This window comes from Haliotis cracherodii, unplaced genomic scaffold (assembly GCF_022045235.1).
Source record: "Haliotis cracherodii isolate W230 unplaced genomic scaffold, xgHalCrac1.p SCAF_4, whole genome shotgun sequence".
Lineage (NCBI taxonomy): Eukaryota > Metazoa > Mollusca > Gastropoda > Lepetellida > Haliotidae > Haliotis > Haliotis cracherodii.
Window position 1 is genome coordinate 1344299 of NW_027266297.1, and position 13573 is coordinate 1357871.

Genomic DNA, 13573 nt, shown 5'->3' on the forward strand with positions numbered 1-13573 from the left:
GGGGAAATATTATCTTGGATTGTAGGTGGCAAGACGATTATGTTGTATTATTTTCCAGTTACATGGAATTACCATTTCACGAACGCCCGATATCCTCACTATGTGATAGTGATTTATGAATACATGCTCACGATACAGTCGGAATGCTTTTAGCAGAGATTTTCTTTTGAATATGGAAAGGATTGTGTCGCTTTTATTATTAAACTGTAGCACATTAAATATTTCACTAACATTGTTAGCGGGTGTTAGTGCAGTCAGTATAGGCGCTTGAAATATAGCTTATAACAAGCCAATTGGACATATCCGATAACACACTCGCGAGTAATCAGAACCTCTCCTACTTTCTTAAACATATGTTCGAGCTCAAAGTAATGAATTGAATTGTTTACAAATATCAAACGATGCATGGAACCCACGTCGCCAATATCTTCTCTATCCAGGGAATATTTACAAGAAACAGTGTCAAAAGAAACTTAAATCACTCTATCGCGAAAAGCATTTTTGTAAAACGATAGCCAATGAAGCGTGTTGATTGGTAAAACAATAGAGGATTAAAGGGGCCGTCTCACAGGCAAGTGAGCGAAGCTCACGATGGTGAGCAGAGGTTTCAGCTCCACAGGATCCCAAACAACCAGCCAGGTCGAAGGCTGGCATTCTAATAAATGTAAGCGGTGTCCGATCAGACACGCATTAATAGACGGAACAAAAAGCTACAGAAACCCTGGTCATGCAGCTGAATGCCGGGGGTCGCCTGACACCTAAGAAGAAAAAAAACAGGGCGCCTGATAACGCCCTGCAGACCACCCAACACCTGCCATGGGTGGCCAAGCAACCATTCAGCAATATCATGACACTGTGTCAAATTATGTTTGCTTGTAAATGTGCTTATTTAGAACATATGTACTTTCGTATTTGAATAATCGCTTATGTATCCTTAACATGATCATCATGCTTGTGACAACCGTTACGTTCGGGCGTAGTGGTTACTTACTTACTTATACTAGGAGATTTTACGTGCGCTCTCCGACTGAAGCGTATTTCGCACACGGGCACGGCCGGGCCATTTAGTGGTTTGAAAGTGAAAACGAAAGGTTTTGCAACTAGAGAGGGGTGTTTTTAGTGGTTGCTTATATACAATTTTGAAATTTGGAATGAATGCCTGGGGGGTGTGGTTGGGACTAAGGGAGTTTGTTAAGGTGTGTTTGGATGAGGGGGTTTGATTGGGACGCGGCCCAGAAGTTTAAGGTTAGGTGTTGCCTACGTAGATTTAGTGACATTTCTCCTGTTAGGGCTTGAAGTGAAGTGAGAGAGGTGCCATGTTGGGTACGTGTGACTAGTTTGAGACCTGGTATTGTATTGAGTCTAGCTTTTTGGTTAAGGTTTCGTTTAGAGTGTCGTAGATGGCACAGCCGTAGTCTAATTTGGATCTAATTAGGGATGTATAGAGAGTGAGGAGGGTATCTTTAGAGGCACCCCAGTTGGAGCCGGTTAGACATCTTAGTGTGTTTAAGTCTTTGCTGCATTTGGTGATTAGGTTTTGGACGTGAGCATCCCATGAGAGATGTTCGTCGAAAATTAGACCTAGGAACTTAGTTTGTTTTTGGAACTTAATTGGTTTGCTGTTTAGTTTGAGGATATGGGTGGCCGGTCTCATATTTTTATGTTTAAATACTATTCCTCTATTTTTTTCAGAGTTAAGGGAAAAGCCCCATTTATCTGCCCATTGCTGAATTTTGTTTAGGGATTTTTGGAGTAGATCTTGGGATGTTATAATACTTTTGGAGCGGATCCAGAGGGCGCCGTCATCCGTAAATTTGGAAGTGTTTATATTAGGGGATAAGCCCTCAAAGAGATCGTTAATCATTATGTTAAAAAGTGTGGGGCTAAGAATACTGCCTTGGGGGGTGCCATTTTCTAGGGGACACTGTTCCGACAAGGCCTGGTCTATACCCACTGTAATTTTGCGTTTTTTTAGAAAGTCTTGGATGTAGTTTACGAGTTGACCTTTCAGTCCTATTTTTTGAGTTTTTGGATTAGCCCGTTGTGCCATACCATATCAAATGCTTTTGAAAAGTCCAGAAAGATGCCTGTTGTGTATTGTTTGTTCAGTTGTCCTGTTTTGATATCCTGTTCAAGACGGGCGAGAGACGCTTATCTAAGGTTGAGCGGCCAGGAGTGAAACCGCTTTGGTCTGAGTTTATTATGTTGTTTTGGGTTAAGTAGTGTTGTAGTCTATTTTTGGCCATGGATTCCATTACTTTGCATAGGTTGGAGGTGAGAGATATTGGTCTATAGGAGTTTGCTTGGTTGGTTGGTTTGCCGGGTTTAGGAATGGGGATGACTAGAGCCTGTTTCCAAGGGGTTGGTACCTGACCGTTTTGATAGATTAGGTTATAGAGTTTTAGTAGTGCCTGGAGTAGTTTTGGGGGGAGTTTTTTGATTATTTGGTAGGAAATTAAGTCTAGACCTGGGGATGTTCCCTTTTTCCTATTTAGGAGAACGTAGTTAAGTTCTTCCATTGAGTAGGGTTGGTTAATTTCGAGGTTATCATTATTTGGTTCTTTGATAGGTTTGGCTTCTGCTTTGAGTTTTTGTTGGAATTTATCACTGAAGTTGTTGTTACTGCTTATGGCTGAGAAGTGGTTTGCTAGGTTGTTTGCTTTTTCGCTGGGATTGGTTGAGTTGTTTATGTTAGGTGTTTTTTATGACGTTTTAGGCCTCTAACGGCGTGGATTTTACGCCAGACCGTTCTGGCATCTGTGAGGTTATTTAGTCCCTCGCAGAATTTTTTCCAATCTCTGGTTTTGGCTATTTTAACTAGGTTTTGGACCTGCTGGTTTAGTTGGTGAGCTACTGGTATGTGGTTGTGATCGCGTTTGGCTCTATTGAAGGCTGTTTTACGTTTTCGTCTGGTTAGTTCTATTTCCTCGTTCCACCAAGGTACAGATGGCCTGCCTGTTTTATTGGGTCTTTTAAAGGGAATTGAGGTTTTGGCTGTGTTAATTATGTAGTCTGTTAAGTTTTGGCAGTAGATTTCTGGGTGACTATTTTCTATCTCTTGTAGATTAGCTTGGTTGCAGATATTTTGGAATTTATCCCAGTTAGCCTGGTTATAGTTAAACTTAGGTTCTGAGTTTTCGGTTTGGTTGGGGACGTTAGTGTTGCCTATGGTGATATTTATTGGGAAGTGGTCACTTCCTAGGGGGGCGTCGTGAACTTTCCATTGGGTACTTTGAGCTAGGTCTGCTGTGCATATAGTTAGGTCGATAGCCGACATGTCTCTATTGCTTTTATCATATCTGGTAGGTTGATTGTTATTTAGTAATACGAGATCATTAGCCTCTATCCATTCTGAGATTAATTTGCCGTGGTTATCTAGTTTATCCCCTGTGCCCCAGGTGGGATGGTGGGCGTTAAAGTCTCCTAGGAAGATAGTTGATTTGTTGCCTATTTGTTTGAGTATGTTTAGATCCTCCGGTTGGATTTTCTGTTGTTGCCAATGGTAGATATTTATGATGTTTTTTTTTGTTTTTTTTAATGTGATTTGGATGCCATTGGCTTCTAAGTTTGGAGTATTTACTTTGATTTCTTCATAGCTTATATCCTCTCTAATTAGTATAAGTAAGCCTCCTGATGCTCTAGTGATTTTGGATTTGGGTCGGTCTAATCTGACTATGTTATAGTTTGGTAGGTTGAATTTGGATTTATTTGAGAATTTCCTGGATACATGCTACATGCGGTCCTTTGTTTAGTTTGAATTTAGCTTTGAGTTCGTGGCTGTGCGAGTTAAGCCCGTCAGCATTCAACTGGAAAATATTTAGACCTGTCATTATTTGTTTTTTTAGCGTTTGGAGATTGTACTTGTTTTTTTAGATTTTTCCTATAAATCGGAGGTTACTACTATATAGCTTTCGTGGAAATGTTTATAGCTTTGATTGGTGAGTTTGAGTTTGTATGCTACTTTATGTAGGGATTTTGTGCTTGCTACTGGGTTGATTTGTCTAAGCATGTAAGCTAGTAATAGTGTTAAGCTATTTAGTTTGGAGTTTGGTAGAGTTGGTGGTTTACGTTTGAGATTTTTGGTTTGTTTAGGAGCTGATCTAGTAATTTCGTTTGTGTCCTCATCTGAGGTGTAATCTTCTTCGTCTACGTTATTTGTTTCCTCACACTCCATGTTTGTTTGAGTGTCTGGTAGTGTTTGCGTGTGCGTGCTGGGTGGGTCCGTGGTTTGGTTGCTGCTTGGATTTTCGGGTTGTGCTTGCTCGGGTGTGATTGTTGTTGCCCTGGTGGCTGCATGTTGTATGGTGATAGGGTGGGTACTGGCGTGTGTGATGCCGTTTGTTTTGCGTGCAGGTGTTGATGTAGTGATTGGGTTGAGATTGTTGGAGGTTTGGGGGTTTTGTGGGTGGTGGATGTGTGTGGTTGTTGCTTGTTGTACTTCCTGGAGGATGCGATCCCATGCGGAGTTTAGATGTCGGGTGTTGTTTGGTTGCGGTGTGGGTAGAAGTGGTTGTTTTGGATGCTGTGTTGGTTTTCTTGTTTGGAGTTTAGCCGTATCGATGTCTATGTGTCTGTTGGCCTGTTGAGTGAGGGTGTGCCTGTGGGGGCATTTGTTAGAGAGTGAGGAGTGGTTTGTTGTTTTACAGTGTATGCACCAGGGTGCGCAGGTCCCTGGGCATTCAGTTTGGGCACATTTCCTACATTTAGTTTTTTTTGGAATTTACATCCCCTAGCAGTGTGATTGTATTGGAGACAGTTTGAACATTGTTTAACCTGTTTGATGTAGGGTTTAACTTCTAATTTGGTTGATGCGCCGAAAGAGATAAATTTGGGGGCTTAGTTGACTTTTGGAAGTTTGCAATAACGATTGGTGTGTTTGAGATTCTGCCGTTCCTATTTGATGTGATTCTCCTAGTACTGGTTATTTTGGGTTGAGGGAAGGTGTCAGTGTTTTGATTAGCTTCATTAGTGTATAATGTTAAATCTTCCTCTGTTTCCCTAGGGTTAACCCTAATTACGCCTCTGGTGTAGAGCTGCCAGTTTGGAGTTTGGTGGGTTACAGTGTATTGGAAGATCTCCGTTACTTTTTTAGCTGCGTTTAGCGAGTATAGATCTGGAAAGATTATTTGGTAGCCTTTGTGTGCTTCTTTAATTTTGTCGTAGTTGATTTTTTGTTTTTTGAACCATAGTCCTATTTTGTTGGCTGAGAGAACCTTAGTTAGTGTGTTTACCGGGCCGGCTGCGCAAAAATAGAGAGCGAATGTAACCAAGGATGCTGTGAAGGTAGGTGGTGAGGGTGTAGTGTTGGGAGAGTCCAGCTTCCTTTTCTTAGGGTTTGTGGTGGTTGCAGGCGATTCGGTAGTCTTTGTTGGCGAGGCGACTGGAGTTTTGTTACCGAAATCGTGTGGGATGAGGGTTTCAGGTGTCCGATCGGAAGTCTTGTGTGCTTCCGATGGTGTGGGAGTGATACTTTCACGGCACTATCGCGAACGTATAGCGTAATAGTTTCGCGATACAGGGAAGTGACTTTTGAAATGTAGATACAACACAGCCCTGTGTTGATGATATACTTTTATACACAATTGTTGATAGCATGTTATATCATATGTCCATGTGTTGTTTACGTGTAGATACAATCGTACGTGTATACCGTGTTATACCACATACTTCAGGCACTTTGTTCATTAAAGCGCGTCCCTCTTATGTCTGTCGTGTGTTCGTGTATGTATCGTAGTATATCTTCAAATTATTACTTTCCTGTGGCTTGTTAAACGCGACTTATTTGCGTCTTATTGTTGGCAATGTCGAGCCGTCGATCACCCCACACCACGTAGGACCACCCGAGGATAGCTGATGGCCCCCTTGTCCAATGGGTAATTGTCATTTTGGCCCATGATACAAGTAAACCGAGGTTATCTACTCCTACAAATACACTGAATACCACACTGTCTGGCCGTCTCAGAGTCAGTACACTGCGTCGGGTATCCATGTTAAACCGTGGCATGAAAACTATAAAACCGTGCTAGTACATGCACACAAACACACACAAACACACACATACACATGCACGCACGCACGCACGCACGCACGCACGCACGCACACACACATGTGTCTTTCATGAACAGAGCATATGTAGTGAACGTATGAGAATGAACTTGAGTTTATTTGAATAATATTCGAGTTATATCGCGGCAATATGTAAATAATTCAGTCTGGACCAGAGAAACCATTACCTAAAATATCTGAGCAGGAAAACACGAGCATGAAATCAACCAAGGCAGCAAGCATCACCCCCTGTCCACTTCCGTCTCCCCAAGCGAAGGTTACGGGTGATCAATGCTATACCAGAATCCCTGTGGAGATATTCTGGATATGATGACATGATAATCAAACAAAGTAACACAGTCACTTACTCAGTCTTTGTAAAACTTATCTAATCGAATATAAGACGACGATCTTGATTAACCATGAAGTATCAAGATTCACCTGTACGTTCCTGATGCCCCAGAATAGAGGAAATATATGGAGGATATTTGTCATTTCTTGTTAAGTAAAAAGGGTTTCCTCATCAAGTAACCTGACAACGGGGAATTGCATGTTGTCATGAATGGAACACCACAAGTAACCATGCTTGTCTGCTAACCAATGAAGACGTCCCTGTGTACAGACAGTGAGGACGTCATTAATTACTGACTAAAGAGAATGTGCTTGTATCGTGACCAGAGAGGGCGTCCCGAATAACTGACTACAGAGGATATGCTTGTTTATTGACGAGAGTGGGCGCACTTGTGCACTGACCAGTGATGACGTGCTTGAGAACTGACTAGATAGGACGAATTTGTATACTGACCAGGAACGGTATGCTTGTGAACTCACCAAAGAAGACGTCCTTCATTACTGACTAAAGATAATGTCCTTGTGTGTTGACCTCAGACGACGTGTTTGTGTGTTGATGAGAGAGAACGTCATTATTACCGACAAAAGAGAATGTGATTCTGTTTTCTGTCTTTGTTACTGATCAGAGAGGGCGCGTGTGTGTGTTGACCAAAGAGGACGTCCTTTATTACTTACTAGAGAGGGCATCACTGTGTACTGACTAGAGGTGACGTGCTTGCGTACTGACTAGAAGTGACGGGTTTGTGTATTGACCAGAGCATGATGTGCTTGTGCACTTGTTAACTGATCAGAAAAGATGTAAAATGACCAGAAAGGGTTTGTTTGTGTACTGACCAGGTATGATGTGTACTGACCAGAGATGATGCGCAATAATCAGATACACGTGCAAAACGGTTGCACTAGCTCGATTACTTCTCTTGTTTTGACACAAATTAGACGTATTCAGGTGGCCTTCTACAATACGTGGACCGGGGCCATGGCAATAACATCGTAAATAATACAGACTTTGATCACCAAGTGTTAGAATAATGTAATCAAGTTATGATCACAGATTTATTTTTATAACACATTTACATTATATGGGTCACAAATGAGGCCGAGTGTTTATCGGCTTCATATTTGGTTAGTATACAATGTACAATTGTTCCTTGCACAGGGCCTGCTTGTTCATCATATCACATCCTCTTTCTCACAGCTCATTTTGAAGCTGCATTCCAGCACAATAGACCCCCCAAGGAGAAGTTTATATGTTTTACGTTCGCAATACGGACAATGGCACCACATGACCCATGTGAAGAATAAAAACTCACTCAGGTATCAACGAATTTCTAACCATGGGTGGCCCACTGCCCTAGGTCTCCTTTAGTTTGATGCTTGTTGATATTAATCCCGGGGTGGGAGAGAGAGAGAGAGAGAGAGAGAGAGAGAGAGAGAGAGAGAGAGAGAGAGAGAGAGAGAGAGAGAGAGAGAGAGAGAGAGAGAGAGAGAGAGAGAGAGAGAGAGAGCATGTATACACATGTACACGATTAATGACGCCCAGCTATACTTTAGTCGGCGATCTCGTAGCCAGTACAAAGACATTTAGAGTCTATTGCACAGGTATAACTTAAGTACCGTAAGTCCTGATGTAGCAACGTGTTTTTTTTCTAAATTATGATCATGTTATTTATTAAACAAACAATGTGACCTTCATTTCAAACTTTTCAAATCACGAAGAGGTATTTATTAGATGTTCTCGGGAGTGGACGCAATAACGAAACTGCATGATCACATGGCAGTATGGCCATTGAAATCCATTTTTGTCATACGATTTATACAAAAGACTTTCCTTCTAAGTTATAAGATAACCACCTACCTGATGTAAAGTTCAGAACATAGACACAGAGCAGGACAATGAGTCTGATCCCCTCCATGGCGGCGAGTCTGCGCACCAGGAAACTTATTCCGCCTTCACGTGACTAGCAATGTGACAGAGAGTTGAAAGACCTTCTCTGAATGACTATTGTGGCTATCATACATTTGGCATTGAAGGTGTTCGTGTTATTCACCTGGCATGACAAAGAGTATGAACGTTTAAAAGTCCGTATACGTTGCTGCATATACTATCGCCTGGTGACAGTGGCGTGGACGGGAAGCTTACATTTTGTGAAAACACCCACGACCAAGTACACGTATTTACAGAGAGTAAGACGCAGACACAATCGGTATTTACGAACGACCATGCCGTGAACTGTTGTATGGGTTCTGCATGTTCTATTTCACCGATTTATCCAGGTAGTCCATAGCCTTGACATGAGACAAAAGGACCTACGAGTAATCATAAGACAAGAGCGTTAACCTATTGACGTTACGTAGGTTAGATGTACATAACACTTCAAACTGACACTAGCCATAGTGCTTAAGCTTAACGTAATTCTCCCCTAATGTGAACAAGTCACGCCAATTTCCAAATCATACAGTATGTTTTACTATTATTGACATTCAGAGTATCAGGGGATTGCGGCACCATCACAGCACAACATAGTAATCGTGTGTTCAGCTATATTTAATAATATTATAGTCTGTTCTATTTATATAACTAAAACTAAAAGCTACAAAACCCTTTCCATTATCATATGTTGTCCGACCACATCATAAAGATGTTTTGACGAATCACTATCAAATAGTGATGACGGCATGTGTTTGAAAGGTGAGGGCACTTGTAAAAACATACACAACATGGACCGCAGGCTATACTAATGTAGATTGTGTTGTGTACATACAAACATGCTTGAATACCCCAAATGCTATAAAGTTGAAACTCAGTCACACAGTTCAACATTCAACTATTTGGCAGAGTTAACACGTTTATCATGAGTTGACACGTGATATAGATGGAATATGTTTTGCCTGCACTGTTATCAACAAATAACAATGTGTTCAATGTGTCCTCTCTCGTTGCTAAGTTGCAATCAACTTATGAACCCCAGCGACTCCATTGCTTTGTTCTCCAGCCAGGTGAAATCTACGACTCGGGATATTATACCTAATGTGCTTTGGATTATAACTAGTGTCTGTTTACTGTTCTTTGACTACTTCCTGTTACCACGAAACGAGCCCTTGCACAACGCATGAGACTTCCTTAAGTTCAGATTCTCAACGAGTGAGAAAAGAGTGTTTTAGTTCAATACAATAATATGTCTGCTTTTGTGTGTGTTATTTTTTACTTTTCATAACCGTACATGTATAATGTGAAATTATGTCTGCATGATTGAAACAGATACACATTACCATCTATAGAATTGAAAGAAGTCGATGCGTGCGCGCTGGTGAATCCGAATCTGTCTCATGATCACAAGTCAAACCACTCGAGTGCGATCAGGATTTTAAGATATTTTAAATCTGCAATTTGGTGAAATACACCGAGCCTACGCGTTGAACACACAATGCTTTTAGATAGTGGTTAAATGTTTCTGAGTAAAGTATAGATTCTCGTACCTTTTTTTGTTGAGTCCCGTCCGGGCTTCGAACCCACACTGCCAGAGTTAGGCACCTACTCCCAGCACCTACGTGTATCCCTATGTTGTGGGTGTTAATTCACATAAACAGCTCAGATGTTTTTTTTATCTTTTCATAATCCTGGTAGTGCTGCATGGGGGTCCCGTTTAGATCGTTTAGGTATGATGTGTTGTCAGTGATAGTATTAAGCAACCTCTGCTTCTTTCAAATGATACCTACTGCAGATGCCATTAACTGTTTATGAAACATCAGCGCCAGAAAAGAATCGATCTCGATTATCAGCCGAAAAAGATGCATTTGGGTGTAATTTAAGGCACACTAACAGTGGGAATTAAACGGAGCACTGGTAATCAGGGATGGCACCAGGTGTTTGGGAATTTCTTTATGCAGATTTTGTTGTGCTACAATGCATAGAAACTACGGGTTAAAGGATACCCTTGTTATCTGGTAGTGTTATGAGCGGCGTTTGCCAAATACTATGTTTGTTTTAGATTTCTTATCCTACGACTGAACCTTCTTTAATATTAACGTTTACGGATCCACCAACCAAAGTTTGAAAAAATGCTATTAATCATTTTACCACCCGAAAAATCTGTGTGCATACAATTTCGAAAAATGAACCTGGTAAATAACAAGAAAACAAATCAAACATTGTATATTCCGTTTTACTGAAATACATGTGGCATTATACGTGATCCTGACACCGACTTGAAAGTAAATAATGGCAAACAGTTAGACTTATGGGCAATGCCATTTGTATGATGGGGTATTCTACTGGTTCATTTTGAGTATCAACACTGTTTTCTCTGCACATGCAAATGGTGGACTGAGTCGATTGTATATCAATCTCTTCCAAAATTGATTCGTTAGACGTAGATTGCTACCCATCTGATTTCTGTATAGTGAAATTAACAATAGCTAGCTTTCAGGGATGTATACATACTTGAGGAATACATAAACATGTCCTCGAAATAGACGTATCTGTTCTACTCACCCCGTGTCAGTTGTATCCATCCCACAAGCACCACCACACCGAGTACCCCGACACCCGCCATGTTGACGAACGAGGAAGTGAAATACCCAGCCAAACTGTGTTAAACGTTACGCCCACTGCACATCTACTGATCGTGTTTATACATTTTCAAGAATGTCACTCAAGGAGCCACACAACTTCGGTTTCGATCAATCTAAGGATACAATGTAGGACAGTTGGGTAGCGTGTCAACAGCTTTCTCCCTACAGTAGGCTACTAGGCATGCATGTGACCCACGGAATGAGGTTGACATCACGACAGTGGCAGCAGGGTAGTTGCTATCTCAGTCATGATCAGGTGCGGTCAGCCATGACGATGTACTATTGAGGACATCAACTATTCAGTACAACATATCTATTTCGCCTAATATATATAAAGGGTGTCTGGAAGGGTGCTGTACTATTCATGTCAGAGTGTGACCGAGGTCGCCTATACATGAATCACTTGCATAACTTGTGTTATTGGGCATGTATTCGACATCCTTTAGTCACGGACATTGGTAACCAGTGCGTCTCAGTTTAGACAAATGTACAGTAGCTGACCTTCTGTGATGTACACATACCACGAGGCTATGGGGATATTTCCGGATTATAGAATGAGATATGCATGACTACTTTACATTTCAGTAGTAAGTTGCCGGAGTCTTGCATACTTGTCACACGATTCACCCTGGACTAGTGCAGTAGTCATATGGTTAGGACGTGCCATGTTTTCTGTTTTCTGCACTGTACACAGAATGTTTTTATCTCGACACTTGTCTTCTCACTCGTTGCTCTGTTTTTTTTTATCAAACTTATAACCTGTAATGACTTCATGCCTTTGTCCGACCAGGTAAACTATACGACTCGGGACATTTTACTTTATGGGCTGTAGGTTGTATTTATTGTTCTTTGAATATTTCCCGTCAAAGAGACCTTACACAACGCATTTTCCTTCTTTATAGATTCTCAATTCGTGCGAAAAAAGCTTCTTGAAGAAAGGCTCAAGATGTTAGGGGTACTGTTTAATGAAATATGTCTAAGTAGCTGCTAGCTCGCTGATTAACATGATGAAATACAGCCTGATATATTTTAACCAGGAAAGAGTTGTTTTATTAAATTAAAACAGCATCTGTGTTACCATGCATTATTTGTTGTCGAATGTATCTGATGACCCACAAGTTACTCTTCTAATGAGTACAACCCATTTCTGGTCTCCCACCGCCGTGGTATTGTTGGGATATTGCTAAAAGCGGCCTCACTCACTCACTCACTCACTCACTCACTCACTCACTCACTCACTCACTCACTCACAAGAAGTCAATGAGTAATGGTGTACAAGTACTTCTTGGTGGGAGCACTTGGTGTTGAACACTGGCCAGACAAAGCATGTGATCTGGTGCACGCCGCCATATTTAATTGTCCACCCACGTTTTGGAATACAAGATTTAAAAGAGTTATCTAAAAATGCAAATGGAGTCACTGAAAGAGAAATCTGATTCTCTGCGTAATTTAGACTTTCTAACAAAAACCTGTGTTCCCTGCATGCGGCTCAAGGCTAGGTCATATACCAACATATCAGGCATCATGTGATGTGCACACTGCATTTCATCATGCACATATAGGCACAGAGTATATCATAGGACATGCGATATCTTTATCACCATTTAGCTGATGTTAAAGTCTTATACATTATACATGCAATTCATGCAACACAGCCCTGTGTTGATGATACACTTTTATACACAATTGTTGATAGCATGTTATATCATATGTCCATGTGTTGTTTACGTCCAGATACAGTCGTTCGTGTATACCGTGTTATATCACATACTGGAGGCATACTGTTCTTTATAGCGCGTCCCTCCTGTGTCTGTCGTGTGTTCGTGTATGTATCGTAGTATATCTGCAAATTATTACTTTCCTGTGGCTCGTTAAACGCGAACTTATTTGCGTCCTATTGTTGGCAATGTCGAGCCGTCGATCACCCCACACCACGTGGGACCACCCGAGGACAGCTGATGGCCCCCCTTGTCCAATGGGTTATTGTCATTTTGGCCCATGATACAAGTAAACCGAGGTTATCTACTCCTACAAATACAATGAATACAACAGTGCCGCTTAAGCTGCATGTACCTCGAGATTACACAGACACCTGGGTTGTTGGTTCGTGGGCAATGAATCAAATTTCTTTCAATCAAATGATATCACTTTAAGTCTAATGATATCAATTCGAGTCTAATGACATAACTAACACTCTTATGACATCACTGTCTGGCCGTCTCAGAGTCAGTACACCTCATTGCGTGTCCATGTTAAACCGTGGCATGAAAACATGGCAGGTAAATAATACAGCCTGGACCAGAGAAGCCACTACTAGATATCCTAAGCAGCGACCTAAAACATCTGAGCACGAAAACAAGAGCACGAAATCAACCAAGTCAGCAAGCATCACCCCCTGTCCACTTTAGTCTCCTCTTACGTCAAGCGAAGGTTACTGGTGATCACGGCTATACCAGAATCCCTGCGGAGATATCCTTGATAAGATGACATGATTTGCAACTGGTCACTCACTCAGTCTTTGTAGAACTTATCCAATCAGTTATTAGATGACGATCTTGATTAACCATTGAGTTTCGTATCAAGATTCACGTGTACGTTCCTGAT

General features: G+C 41.3%; 1 protein-coding gene across 1 annotated transcript in view; it reads right to left on the bottom strand.

Annotated features, from left to right (window-relative positions):
* LOC139478352 (receptor-type tyrosine-protein phosphatase alpha-like) overlaps positions 1-10993 on the bottom strand; it is a 139374-nt gene extending 128381 nt beyond the window's left edge. Inside the window, exon 1 of the mRNA XM_071260789.1 lies at positions 10890-10993. Coding sequence (XP_071116890.1) covers positions 10890-10950 — 61 coding nt within the window. The 5' untranslated portion in view covers positions 10951-10993. The remainder of the gene's footprint in view (positions 1-10889) is intronic.
* Positions 10994-13573: the final 2580 nt, after the last annotated feature.